Below are 13980 nucleotides of genomic sequence, written 5' to 3' on the forward strand. Positions count from 1 at the left end.
AGTCATCTGAGAAAAAAAGCCTTGAGGAACTTCCTAGATTAGATTGGCCTGTGTGGGGGATTGTCTTGATTGTTAAATGATGTAGGAGGGCCCAGCCCACTGTGGGTGGTATAATCCTTAGGCAGGTGGTCCTGAATAGTATAAGAAAGCTAGCCGAGTGTGAGGTGGTTTGCAAGCCAGTCAACAAACAGCATCTGCATGGTTCCTGCTGTACATTTTTTTGGCTATGAATTGAGTTCTTTGGTCCAAGGTAATGCTGTGTAAAATAGCAAGCAGGCCTGCTGAGTTCCTACCCTGACTTCCCTCAATGGTGGACTACAGCCTATATGCTGAAATAAACACTTTCCTCTCCTAAGTTGCTGTGGTCATGGTATTTGTCACAGCAACAGAATGAAACTAGGACAGATGGGAAACTAAAGGACTTTAGAAAGAGTGATGTGAACATTTCCAAACAGTTTCTGTGGCCACTGAGAAGATTTGAAGGGGCCTGAGAAGAAACAGCAAGGGTGGTGGCTTGAGCTAGTGGCAACAGTGGATACTGAGAAGTTTCCAAAACATAGGATGCTTTGGAAAAGTAGTAAAGGACTGTAACAGGTGGAATTGTAGGGTGAGAAGAGTTAAGGGGACTGACTCCAAGGTCTTGAACTGAACCACAAGAATGCAGGGGCTGTTCTTTTTAAGGGTCAACTGGGAGTAAAGCAAACGGAGAGGTGGAGCTCTGCAATTTCAAGTCTTGAGAAGGTGACTGAACAGGTGTCAAGTGGACAGTTGGATATAGGAAGCTAAAGTGGAGAAGCACAGAAGTAACACCCAAGAGTCTTTACTAGTGAGATGTTATTTTTTGTTTTTTGAGACAGGGTCTCTCTGTAGCCCCAGGGGCCTGGAACTTACTATGTAGACCAGGTTGGTCTTGATCTCACAGAGCTCCTCCTGCCTATGCTCCCTGAGTGTTGAGTTTAAAAGGTGGGTACTACCACACCCAGCTGAAATGGGTTTTTTTTGTTTTTGAGAGCATCTCATGTAGCTCAAGCTAGCCTTCAACTCATTATATAGCTGAGGATGACTTTGAACTCTTAATCCTTTGCCTTCATTTCCTGAATGCTGGAAACAGGAGACATGTACCACTATTGTTTTATGCAATGCTGGGGACTGAACCCAAGGGCTTCATGCATGCTAGGCAAGCACTCCACAATTGAGCTAAACCCCCAGAGATGTCATTTTTAAAAAATATTATTTTTATTTTATGTATATGTATTGCCTGCAGGTATGTAAGTGCACCATACTGTGCAATGCCTGAGGTCAGAAGAGAGCATCAGATCCCCTAGAACTGGAGTTATGGGTTATGGAGGGTTGTTAACCACCATGTGGGTGCTGGGAATTGAACCCAGGTCTTCTGTAAGAGCAGTCAGTGTTAACTGAACAAACTCTCCATCCCCAGAGATGTTTTTATCTCTGTCACAAGGCAGGGAAAGGCCACCAAAGAAGAACCTGCAGAAGACTAAGTGTCGGGGCCTTCCAGCAGAAAGGTCAAGAGATGGGTGCAGCAAAGGAGCAGACTGAAGTGTGGAAAAAGCAGGGGACTGTGGTCTTTGGGGCTGCCATCATCACTGCTCCATGCAGCTGACAGCAAGTGAGGCTGTGATGTTGCCCATCAGTTTCTCATGATATCCATGGGAGTGCCCTGTGTATGTTTTTGCAAAGCCCCGGCCAAAGAGGGTATTAAGGAGACTGTGCACAGAGAGGGAAGATTGGTTCCATGATGCCTTTGTTGTTAAGACAGTGTCTCACGTAGCTCAGGCTGGCCTTAAACCTGTTATTTAGCTGAGGGTGATCTTGAACTGATCCTTCTGTCTCTATCTCCCAAATGCTGTAATTAAAGGAAGAGGCCACTGCACCTGATTCTGTGATGTACTTTTGTGCACATGTGGTATATCTGTGTGTGGTATATTTGAGTGTCAGGTGTGCATGCCCAGGACTTTGGGTGTCCTCCATCCACTCTCTACCTTATTGACTTGAGACAGGGCTTGCCACTGCACCAAAGCCTTGCTATGCCAGCTACACTGGTCAGCCAGCAAACTCCCAGACTGGGTCTCTACCCTACCAGTGCTGGGGTTGAGGCATACACAAGCCACCTTTTTATGTAGGTGCTGGGAATTCAAACCCAGGTCTTCATGTGAGTAAGTGTTTTAACCCACTGAGCCAGCTCCTCAGCCCCTGTGATGCACTTTTCACCCTGACCAGGGGTGGAGCAAGGTGGCAAGAAAGTTTCCAAGTACCTCTTACAAGTCCCCCCACTTTGGCAATCAGTCACCCCCCAGCACAGGAGGGTCACAGGGCTACTTAGCTCGCTGGCTCCTATCTTCCCAGGATCAGACGCACTGTCCAGTCATAAGGGCAAAAACAGATTAGACCCTATAACACAAGAGTTCAAATTACACCAAGAGATGATGAATCTTCCAGACTCATTCATCCAGTCCTAAATCACTGGACACAGTTACACAGCATAGGACACAAGTCCAGTCTGCAAATCAAGAGTTTTATATGATTCAAAGAAGTTACATTACACATTCTCATTTAAATAGGTCAAAATCTATTACATAAAACATAATTAGGAAACATTTAAAATTTTATAACTACTGAAAGGCTCAAAGTAAAATATCAAAGCAAATCAAGCAGAACTGCTCAAGCGATAAAGTGCACTGGGGGAAACTGCCTCATGGCGCCGTCGAGGAGGGCCCCAAAAGAGAATAGACACCACTGAGGCTCTGGTGCTCAGGAGAGTACTTTTCAGATGGGAACTGTTTTCCAACACAACAATCTTTCAATAGACAAACGGTGGGGGCTCTTTTATAGAAGAGATTTCTAAATCTAATCAGGAAATAGAAGCTTAACAATATTTCAACACATCTGTTGTTTAGAAACAATACTGGTCAGAGAATGAAGTTCTATGTGATAAGTAATCAAATACTCCAAGACCTTTTGTTACCCACAGAACACCAGTACAACAGACATTACTTTCATGTCATAATGAAGAAAGATGCCAATATATGATACCATTTACTTACAACTTGCACACAGTCAGAAGCATTAGTGCTGACTGAAGATGAACAGCAGAAAGCATTGGGTGTGGGAAAAGCACGAGCTATGTACAACTATGGTTCTTCTGCAGCTGTGTTGTGCTGTATGACAACTGAGACACTCAACTGTGGAACTGTCCAAAAAAATGTGACAATTTCCTAAAAATCCATACATACATGTCAAAAAGTAGGTGCTACTAAAGAACAACTTAATGGGAATCAAGTGGTGTACAATGTATGACCAGGTAAGGGCTTATCAGGCTAAAAAAGACCTGCACGCAAAACTTCACTTTACCCAATTATTTACTATTTGAACCTTGTCATCATTTAAACAAAGTTAAATGCCAATGATTGAAAAGAAAATAAAAATCTAATATATCCTGCACAAAACTATTACCAGACTACCAAAACAATGCAATAATCCCTGTTCTTAACATTTATTGTGTTGCCTAAAATTACAGTATTTAACCAAAACCAGTTTCAGTGGTCAACTGGACAAGGCGACCAGTCTCATATATATAGGACATGTGTTTACAAGGCGTAGTCCATGGTCTACATAGCCCGTGGTCTACTTTCTAGGTAAACTGCAAAACCCCATTCCAAGTAATTTTTTGTTTGATCAAAACAATATCCTTCAAACAAAATGAATGAAAGGGCAGTTAAGTGGTATTCCACTGTCATTTAGTAAAACATGAATTTTGTAGGTTTTTTCCTTAATAAAGGCATCCTAAGCTCAGAGCTGACTGTGCACAATCCTCGCTGCAACTTCGTGGAAAGTTTATCCAACCAAATCAGACATTTCCTTTTCTTTAAGCAGTCATTCAACCAACCAGGTAGGATAAAGCCACATCAGAAGAGGCCAGCTGACAATCCACAAAGCTGCTGGTTTGAGTGTCTGCATTCTCTTTTTTTGTGCTCTGGGCAGAGGAACAGCACAGAAAATGACACTAACACACATCTCACAGCAGTCCCCATTCACCTGAAGCTGGCCAGTGGCCCAGGTATACCGAGGGCACAGCCTTCACAGGCACATGCGACTACTTCTACCCAACCAAAATTTCAGTTCTGTGGGCTACAGGACTGACTGCCTAGAATTTCTCCAGAAAATGCTACAAAGAAGCTGACTACAAAACTTATTTTTCCCTCATAAAGGCCTTTATTTACCAGTTCTGACTCCTAACACATCCCAATATATAAAAGGGCTGATCATAAACATGTAGGTTTTTTTTTTTTTTTTCTGATAATGTACCTAGCTTCTGCTAAGCAGGGACATTATAAAACTTGGTTATAAAACACTGGAAAGAAGGTTGTAAAATCATCCATCTAGAAGTTGTTGATTTGAGCACAATATAAATATATATTAAAAAAAGTATAAAATTAGTACCCTGTCTCATTTCTACAAAAGGTTGTAAAAAAAAAATCCAGACTTTGTAAACGTTATTGCCAAAATGTTTGTCTGAATGCTGGTGATTTAGATTATCAAATTTGCTTCCATTTCCATACCAAAAAAAAAAAAAAGATAGACTTCTGAAACTACAAAAGATAGATACCAAACAGGGTCCCAATCAGAAAAGTAAAGGTAACATACTTCATCAGAACCAGCTTCCGGCCTTCCCCAGCCCAGAGAACACTGTTTTTTTATTTTTTTTGAGGAACACCATATAACCTCTCAGCCTGAGGCTGGCAAGGGCTCAAGGGGGCTCGCAGGGCTCTCTGCAGAGGCGATTCTGTTCAGCTTGCCCACCTCTGCCTGCCAGCCTGGGATCTTCTTGGTTGTCATGTGGCGCCGGGCATGCTTCGTCAGGTGGTCACTCCGCATGAAGCGTCGGTCACACACAGGACATGCAAACTTCTTTTCCCCTGTGTGAGTTCTGCGGTGGCGAGACAGTTCATCTGACCTTGCAAACTTTTTATCACAGCCATCCCAGCTGCAAGTGAAAGGCTTCTCCCCTAGTAAGTGGAAGAACACGACAGACAAATGTACATGCTCAGCACCTCAAGTTTTGCTCACTCAAATCTCAGAAGAGAGTAATCTCCAACTGTTCTGGTACTAGGTGACGTAGAAGTCAGTAAACCCTCCATAATGCATTTCTTCCTAGCACATCTAAGATGTAATACATCAAGACCCAAAGACACCAAATTAACCTAATCTCTGAAAAAAAATACAAACAACTACTTCAGACTCTTAAGTGTTAGAATTGCAGGATTTTTCTTAAAAGCTATATGCTGTCCATAGCTTTTAAGATATAGCTAACAAATTTGGGGGGGGCGGGTGAAGAGATGGCTCAGTGGTTAAGAGCACTGGTTGCTCTTGCAAGGGACCCAGGTCCAGTTTCCAACACCCACATGGTAGCTAAGAACCGTCTATTAACTCTAGTTCCAGGGAATCTGACTTCTGGCTTCAGCAGGCATTGTACACACAGGTGTGGCTTAGGTATATGCAGGCAAAACACTCATAAACATAAAACAAAAAATAAAATAATTCTTTAAAAAAAACCTAAAAGTACATACAGGGCAGGTACTTTATCAACTGAGCTACATTCAGAGACCTGAAGCAAAATTCTCCAAATTAATAATACCCTCACTCTCAAGACAAACCGCCCCCTTTCACCCTCCTCCCCTGTCCCCTGCACACACACAAAGGTCCTTCTGAAAACCTTAACATTTCTCAAGATCATTAATTTCATTTCCATAGCTCTTACCACACTGAAAAGTAGGTTGTATTAATTACTTTGTGTTACTAGAAAGAACAGCTGACAAAAACAACTTAAGGAAAGGGGGTTTTTGTTTGGTTGGGTTTTTTTTTTTTTTTTTTGGTCTTTTGGAGACAGGGTCTCCCCCTGTAGCACCAGCTGACCTGAAACTCACTATGTAAACCAGGCTGGCCTTAAATACACAGAGATCTTGCCTGCCTCTTCCTCCCAAGTGCTGGGACTAAAGGTGTGCACCACAATGCCCGATAGGAAAGTGTTTTTTTTAATTTGTCATTTTTATTTAATGTGTATGAGTGTACTGCCTGCATGTAGGTAGGTGCACCTGTGTCATGCAATGCCTGTGGAAGTCAGAAGAAGGCATCAGACTCCCCTGGAACTGAAGTTATAAACAGCTGTTAGCTGCCATGTGGGTGCTGGGAATTGGGTCCTCTCCAAGAGTAGCCAGTGCTCTTAAGCTCTGTGCCATCTCTCCAGCCCCAGAAAGGTTTAGTTTGACACATAGTTTAAGGGTACAGTCCCTCATGGCAGGGAAATTAAGGCGGCAAGAACTTAACCTAATCTAGCTAATCCCTCATAGATCTGCCCAGAGGCTTGTCCCCAAGTTGACAATATCAACCATCACACAGGTTATAGTTATAAGATGGTAAGGTTAGTATTCTAACAGACACCTTCTGATCACAAGCTTCAAATATCTATCAAAGTTTCAGAGCACCTGGCAGGTGCTCCACGGTCACATCTTCCTGGAGTTATGGAGGTTAGGGAGCTTTCAGGCAGCCAGATACTGCAGCCCTCCTCAACAGGGCCATTGTTCCAGCTGGCCCAGTAGACACAGACCCTTCTCTGTAGCCTGAAGCCCTCTCTACCTGGCAGTGGCCATCACAGACTACATGCATGAAGGATGATCTGCTAAACAGTTACTCACTGTCATGTGATCTGTCTCTCCACTGATTTCTTACAATAGTTAGCAAATAAATGATTTTAAAGAGACACTAATTCTGATAGTTCTCAGAGTTTAATTAACAGGAAAATTCAGCACCATAATGAACTATTTATCAGCAGCAGGGTTTCAAATTCCACAGATTTTAAACACTACATACAAGGTAAGGACAAGGTTTGACTATGACCCAAAATTTCACATCTTGGAAACTTAATCCCAAAGTCATATGTTACTGATACCTGAGAGATGGATCTTTGGTAAGTGGATGGGTCATGAGGCATCAGGCCTTAGGGCATAAAGGATTATCCCAGAAGTGGCTTGGTTATAAAGGCAAGCTCTCTGGCATGCTATGCCATGTAATGCCCTCTGCCACATTCAGTGCCCTTGCAGACACTGAGTGGAGGCCAGTGTCATGCTCAGACTTCTCAGCCTCTAGAACCACATAATCAGTAAGACTCCATTCCTCTTATTACGGTCTTAGGTATTGTTAAAGATCTAAAACAGACATGACAGTTGCCCTAGCTGCCTGATCTCCACCACTGTCGGCAGCATACCCAAAGTCCAGGGGTTGGACAGAGGCTAAGAGCCCCCTGATGTGGACTTATAAAAGTATTTGTTTTTAACATAGCCAAAATGGAGTATCCATTCACTTCACCTTATTCCAATTTAAATACTGCTCAGGTTTGGTAGAAATACACAAAATGTGATCTTTAAAGTAAGCCTATCTGAAGGCTGTTTCCTATGAAAATGCCAGTGGAGTGTTTATGAAATGGCAAAAGAAGGAGATTCTTCAGAACCTTATGGTTATTTAAACTAAAGTACTTTGAGAAGTATGAAAGGAATTTGCTTTGATCTTGTAATTTTTGCCATTCTGTCAGTATTTCTATCAAGGGAGACTGAAAAAACAGGAAAACCTCAGTCACCTCTCTAAATCTGAAATCTATGTTTTGATGTAAAGTTCCCTTGGACAGACTAACCAAAAATCAGGGGTTCACCATGCTAGAGAGCAGAAACCAGAACAGGTTGCTCCTTCATTCTCAGAGAACAAATTGATAAGGGCTAACCATCATCTACTAATGTGACACCAGGAATTTATATCCAGGTTAGCTAAGCCCTTAAGTAATGAAAAAACAAAGGGGAAATGAATAAACAAGAAGAAAGGTAGTGGGACACATCCACAGGGCCAAAGAGGGAAGGAAGATTGGTAAACATTCATGAACTGATCTGGGAAGGCCCTCAGAAGTCTCCATAGGTAGAGATGGAAAGGGTTGAGGGGAAAGCATGCAAGCAGAATGAGGAGGTCAAAGGAGTCTGTGTCTGCTCTGGCAAGAACTTCAGAGGACAAGTGTAAGACGCACATTCCGAAAGCCAACCACCACTCCAGAATATGGAAGGATAATTCCTTGTGGAATGTCTGAATTCCAGGCTGCACTGCCATGGTCAGTGTTCTGTGTTAATGAGAAGCTGGCCTCTCTCAACAGTATTTTGGAATAAAACACAGCAGTAACTCTTTAGCCTCAGCCTTTCCTATATCATAGCCCACAATTCAGACATTCTGATGGATGGGGATGGGGTGGGGCCCACGTTCAGGAGAGTTTAAGAAGCATGTCTTTACTGTAGAACCTTAGCTCTACTCATGTGTTTATATATAAGTATGCGTATTAATTCTCTATTCAACTGCAGGACCATTAAAAACTGTGCAACAGCCAGAGGTGGTTGTGGAAGTCTTAATCCCCAGCACTTCGGAGGCAGAGGCAGGTGGATCTCTATGAGATCAAGGCCAGCTGGGGCTACAGGGAGACCCTGTCTCAAAAAACTTTCAACAAGGGGGGCTGGAGCGATGGCTCAGCAGTTAAGAACACTGGTTGTTCTTGCAGAAGACCCTGGTTTGAATCCTAGCACCCACATGGCAGCTAACAACTGTCAGTAACTCCAGTTCCAGGGGATCCGACAGCCTCTTTTGACCTCTGAGGGCATTGCACGACAAGGGTGCACTTACCTATGTGCAGGCAATACACGCATACACATAAAATTTAAAAAGTAATAGATGAAATTTTTTTTAAAAAAACTCAACAAATAAAACACTGAAACAAAATATTACCTTTCAGAACACCTGAGAAATGCTGCCCTAATCTACCAAAGTAGTTCCTGCTAGGAAATACTCGGGCCCCGGCTAGACAACCATGACAGCCACCTACCCATGGATTGATCTGAAGTACAGTACAAACTTTAACTAATGAGAATATGAAATTCAGTTTTTGGTCACACCAGCCCCATTTCAAATGTATGTGGGTAGTGGCCACCCTAATGCCCAGACAATGTTTCCATTATTCAAAAAAATTCTATTGGATAAAATTTAGATAACAAAGAAACCAGCAGGGTATATTATAATTTCTTGTGTGACTTCTCAAAAACTATATATCCTAGGGTGGGCCTGGTGGCAGATGCCTTTAATCTTAGCACTTAGGAGGCAGAATTCTACCTTGTCTCACAACAATACTAACACTATATAGTCTCAAAAGAAAACGATACTTTTAAAACTTTCTGGAATGTGAACTCTTCTTGTTCGGACAAACCTCAAGCCACACTGATGTTTTACTAAATGTGAATGCACACTCTACTGGACAGTGAGAAGGGAGCACCCTGAAAACTGTCACTGAATCTCCCCTCCAGAGAGCTGGCACAAGTGCCCATGACCCTAACCCTGCTGCAAGATTGGGAGGACGTTTATAGCCCCCTCTAGGGGTTCCCCCACTCCTCTCCACTTAAAGAGCCTTAGGGGGCTTTCCCCAACCACAGTTCTGGTACTCCCATCACCCTAGACAGGCCAGCACTTACCAGTGTGGGTGCGAAGATGAGCCTTGAGGTGGGAACTTTTGAAGTAGGTCTTCCGGCAACCTAGAAAACTGCAAACATAGTTCCTCCTTCGGGAAAAGTCTACCTGAGGGGCACAGTTCTGGCTGGAGGCAATGAACACAGGAGCAGGGGCAAGGGGCAACAACTTGGTGTTTCCAATAGCCATGACAGTGGAATGGCAGGTGGCAGGCTGAGGGAAGGTGCTCTGTGGCAAGACCAGCATCACAGTTCCCTGAGGCACAGATGGGCCCATGAACACAGGCTGGGGCGCCGGAGCAGCTTGTGGTAGGATGGGTTTGACAGTCCCTGCAGACAACTGGGGTGGGGGCTTCAAAAAAGCTGACAACATGCCATTCTGCCCAACCACAGGGATCATTTGGCAAAGGACAGGGGGATTAGAGACAGGGACAGAAATCAGAGGAGTGGTTTTCCTTGGTAAGTCATTCTCAAAATTCTTTGGTAAACAGGTTTGAACTGCAGCAGGCCATCCTGACTGCTGGCCTTTGTCAGTGGACAACAGACCACCTGACTTGTGCAAGCAAGGCTGACAGGAAACTGAGTTAGTGTTGAATAAACAATCTGTCAGCCGTGTGTCCGGCAAGGCTTCGAAATGTCCCAGGAACTGTGCTTCTCTGTTGCTGGATGGTTGCCGCTCTTGAACCTGGGCAGTAGGAAAGCAGGTAGGTGGGTTCTCCCCAGTGTGACGGATCACACTCGTCATCACAGCCCTGCAGGGGGATCCAGAGACTAGTTCCAGTGGCTCTGGTTTCAAATCTGGCATGACCATCTCTGCTCTCCTGCTCAGTGCTCTGGTCACCTCTGTGGAGGATGGGAGGAGGGCCATGTCCATGTGTCCTTTGGAATTGGTTTCTTGGGAAGGAACATGTACCCCTGTTGATGGTTCCATGAGCTCAGGGCTCTGAGGGGGAGTTATGCACTTCAAGAAAGAAGAAAGAAAAATATCATGTCAAAAGGTTATTTTCATTAAAATTTTAAAGGAACTTCCAGCTGGATGTGGTGGTGCACGCCTTTAATCCCAGGACTGAAGAGGCAGAGGCAGGCAGATCTCTGAGTTCAAGGCCAGCCTGGTCTACATAGTGAGCTCCAGGCCAGCTGAAGCTATAGGGAGACACGGTCTCAAAAAGATAAAAAAAATAAAAATTAAGTAAAGAAACTTATTGCTTCCAATGCAGTTGAAAGATGTATCTAGAAGAGACTGGTCCAAATTGAACACCTCAATGGGTTTCAAGGCTGCCTACCCTACTTCAGCCTTTGGGTTAACCCTTCCCAAACTATTAATATGCCCTGCTGGAAGGAAGGGCGGTGTCTACCCTAGGCTTTCCAAAGCTACTGAAATAGGCAAATTTAAGCACTAGGGCTATAAAAAGAAAATAAATTCATACTTCAAAATGAATGTTTTTCATAAAATTTCACAGTTTTTTTTGGTCTTTTTGAGACAGAGTCTCCCTGTATCCCTAGCTGGCCTAGAATTCACTATGTAGACCAGGCAGGCCTTAAACTCACAGAGATCCACCTGTTTCTGCATCTTAAGTGCTGGGATTAAAGGCATGTGCCACAATGCCCAGCCTCCAAATTTCAGATTCTTAAAAAAAAAAAAAATCTGGGGCTGGAGAGATGATTCAGTGGTTAAGAGCACTGACTGCTCTTGCAGAGGACCCGGGTTTTCAATTCCCAGCACCAACATGGTGGCTACAAACTGTCCTTGACTCCAGTTCCAGGGGAATCCGATGCCCTCTTCTGACCTCCATGGCACTGCACAACACTGGTGCACTCATGTACATGCAGGCAACACACTCATGAAAAATTATTTAAAAAAAAAATCTAACCACTCTTTCTGCCTGAACCAAACTTCTGTACTGTCCCCCACCCCAACAATTCCAAGTTCTCTTCAGCTACTCCACAAGAGTCCCAGCCCAAGGACTTCGGGGGCTCCCAGAAGCTAGTCTGCTCACTGTTCTAGCCCTTGCTCCCACCCACTCCTCTCCAAATCTACCTTGTGTACTTTTTGTCAGTGCAAGTGCCCAGTCCAGGCCAATCACATCTCACTTTCACTACTGTTAGCAATCTATAACTCTCAACTTCTCACATCTGAGAAGCAACTTCTCTAACCACTTTCCTAGCTGTTACAACTTAAAACCTAAAAATAAAATAGGGATTTATTGCATCCAAATCATGAGAGTTGGCTGCCACAGGAAGGCAAAGGCGCCAATGTTTCCACCCAGCTAAGGCTGTCTGGTGTCAAAGCACATGCTTTCTCCATCTGTTCCCCACATATCCTCATCCTACACTGGGTCGTTGGAAAACTTAAGGCTCCACCTCAAGACTCCCAGGGAAATGAGTATCTTTCATCTCTCTTCATCTAATGGATACTAACCATTTGGTTAGCAAGCTATAATCCATCAATGAAAACATTTTCAAGAGATGAGTTTTTACTGCCTGGGATTCACACAAGGGGAGGGCAGGCAACTTCCTGGCCAGCGTCACAGTCAATATCCCTGCAATTCTTCAACATTCTTAAGCTAGGCAGTTCACAAAAATGCTTCTCTGCCCACTTCCTCTTACCAGAGTTGAAAAAGAATGAAAGTCCTTTGGTAGATCAGGTGCAGTCGTGTCCATAAGCACGGTCGTGGTAATGTCACCAGAATCAGAGACAGGCGTGAGGGGTCTTATCTGGGATCTCTGACCCCAGGAACTCATGCAAACAAGAGCCTCAACTGCCTCAATATCTGTCTGCTCCAGGATGCTGCATGTAGACCTCTCACTGTCATGCCGTTTCCTCTCCAGGATTGACTCACAGATGTCCATGATGTCAACCTACAGGCAGCACAACACAGTGACTTCTTAGTCTGGGAGAATAAGGGGACAGTAACCCTGACAGGCATGTGGATCTACCACAGAAAGTAACATGTGCAGCACTCTAAACAGGGCAATAGGCTTTGTGTTCTATTGAAAAAGACCTTAATGGAATGTTCACAACAGCTTTGCTTTCCAGCCAATGCTATGAAGACTGGACTTGGTTAGGAAGCCCAGTTAGGCCCAGTTAAAAACTCTGACTCTCTCAAACAGGTTTCTGAGCTGGGATGTGGCTTAATAGCAGAGAGCTTGACTAGTATACATGAGACCCTGGGTTTACTCCCCACTCCCCACTGCTAAAAGATAAAATAGGTTAGTAACTTCATGTTTTTCTTGGGTAAATGATAAGACTAACTCCAGAGATATACAAAGTAGCCAGTAGGGAGGTGTCACAGGAAGGATGAATGGACAATTTGGTTAATGAAACCAAGCAGTCAGCTAGTAGGTGGGATCCTCTGATAGTGTTCTGAGTGGACAAAATCACTGGACTAGCAACTACTTAATTTCCCAGTGGCTGAACTTGTGTTCCATGCAGGTAGAGCCCTTGGTGACTTTGCCTGTTTCCTCAGCAGATTCAGAAAGTTTAAGTCACTTACTACTGCTGGAAACTAGGAGGGAGTAGGGCAGGAGGAAAATAGTGTAGAAGATCTACCCACAACCAAGAAAGGCATTTCTTCTTGCACACCACACCATCCTTATAAACAGGAGTGGGGAGGAAGGAAGCAACTGAACGGTCTCCTTCCAAAGGAAAAAAAATCTGTAGACATGTTATTTGCAGACATTTTACCTGACCATCAAAACTGTTTGCCCAGGTTCTCCCTTAGCAAACAGGTATGAGGCTAACCTTAGCACATGCCATTCCACCCAACTCCTGTAACAGTCTTCTCAAGGAACCCAATTCTGAAGTCACAAAGGCCCTGCAGGTGAGAAGCGGCTTGCGCAGCATCACAGGGGGCCAGGCTTAACCTCCTGCCACTTGACCCTCTCCCCTAAGTCAAGGGAAGGGCTGGGCAGGTAGGGTCCCTGGAGGCCAGGTGCCGCTGTTCCCCGTCCCCAACATTTCCAGCAGGTCCCTCGCAGATTCCCTATACCTTGGCTAGGTCCCGTAGCCACGCCCTTCGCGTTGGCCCCGCCCATACCCCACCCCGCACACATCCACCACGCAGTTGCCACCCTCCTGGAGCCGCCCCTCGGCCCCGCCCCTGGCTTGCCCCACCCCCTACATGCCCACCAAACCCACTTGCCACGCCTCCTCGCGCCGAGCCCTCGGCTTGGCCCCGCCCCCACATTCCCGCCAGGCGCTCTCGCCACGCCTCCTAACGCCGTACCCTCGCTTTGGCTCCGCCCCCATTAGCCGCGTTCCCGCCAGTCGGGCCCACGCCCTTACAGCGGCCCTTCTCACAGGGCCCGGGTGACGTCATGGCTGGAAATAGCCCCGTGCCAGGCGGGGCCGCAGCGGACCCAGAGACAAAGCTGTGCGCTGGCTGGAGCGGCGCACACGCCCCCTCCCCGCCCCGGCCCT

The 13980-nt window shown here is 45.0% G+C and overlaps 1 protein-coding gene across 1 annotated transcript in view; it reads right to left on the minus strand.

Moving 5' to 3' along the window:
• Positions 1-2520: 2520 nt before the first annotated feature.
• The window catches only part of Klf11 (Kruppel like factor 11), an 11853-nt gene continuing 393 nt past the window's right edge, over positions 2521-13980 (minus strand). Inside the window, exons 2-4 of the mRNA XM_008850123.3 lie at positions 12168-12419; positions 9567-10521; positions 2521-5027 (exon numbers count right to left, since the gene is read on the minus strand). Of these exons, the coding sequence (XP_008848345.1) occupies positions 4747-5027; positions 9567-10521; positions 12168-12419 (1488 nt within the window). The 3' untranslated portion in view covers positions 2521-4746. The remainder of the gene's footprint in view (positions 5028-9566; positions 10522-12167; positions 12420-13980) is intronic.

Source organism: Nannospalax galili, unplaced genomic scaffold (genome assembly GCF_000622305.1).
Source record: "Nannospalax galili isolate Female #2095 unplaced genomic scaffold, S.galili_v1.0 scaffold100, whole genome shotgun sequence".
In the NCBI taxonomy this organism is placed as follows: Eukaryota; Metazoa; Chordata; class Mammalia; order Rodentia; family Spalacidae; genus Nannospalax; species Nannospalax galili.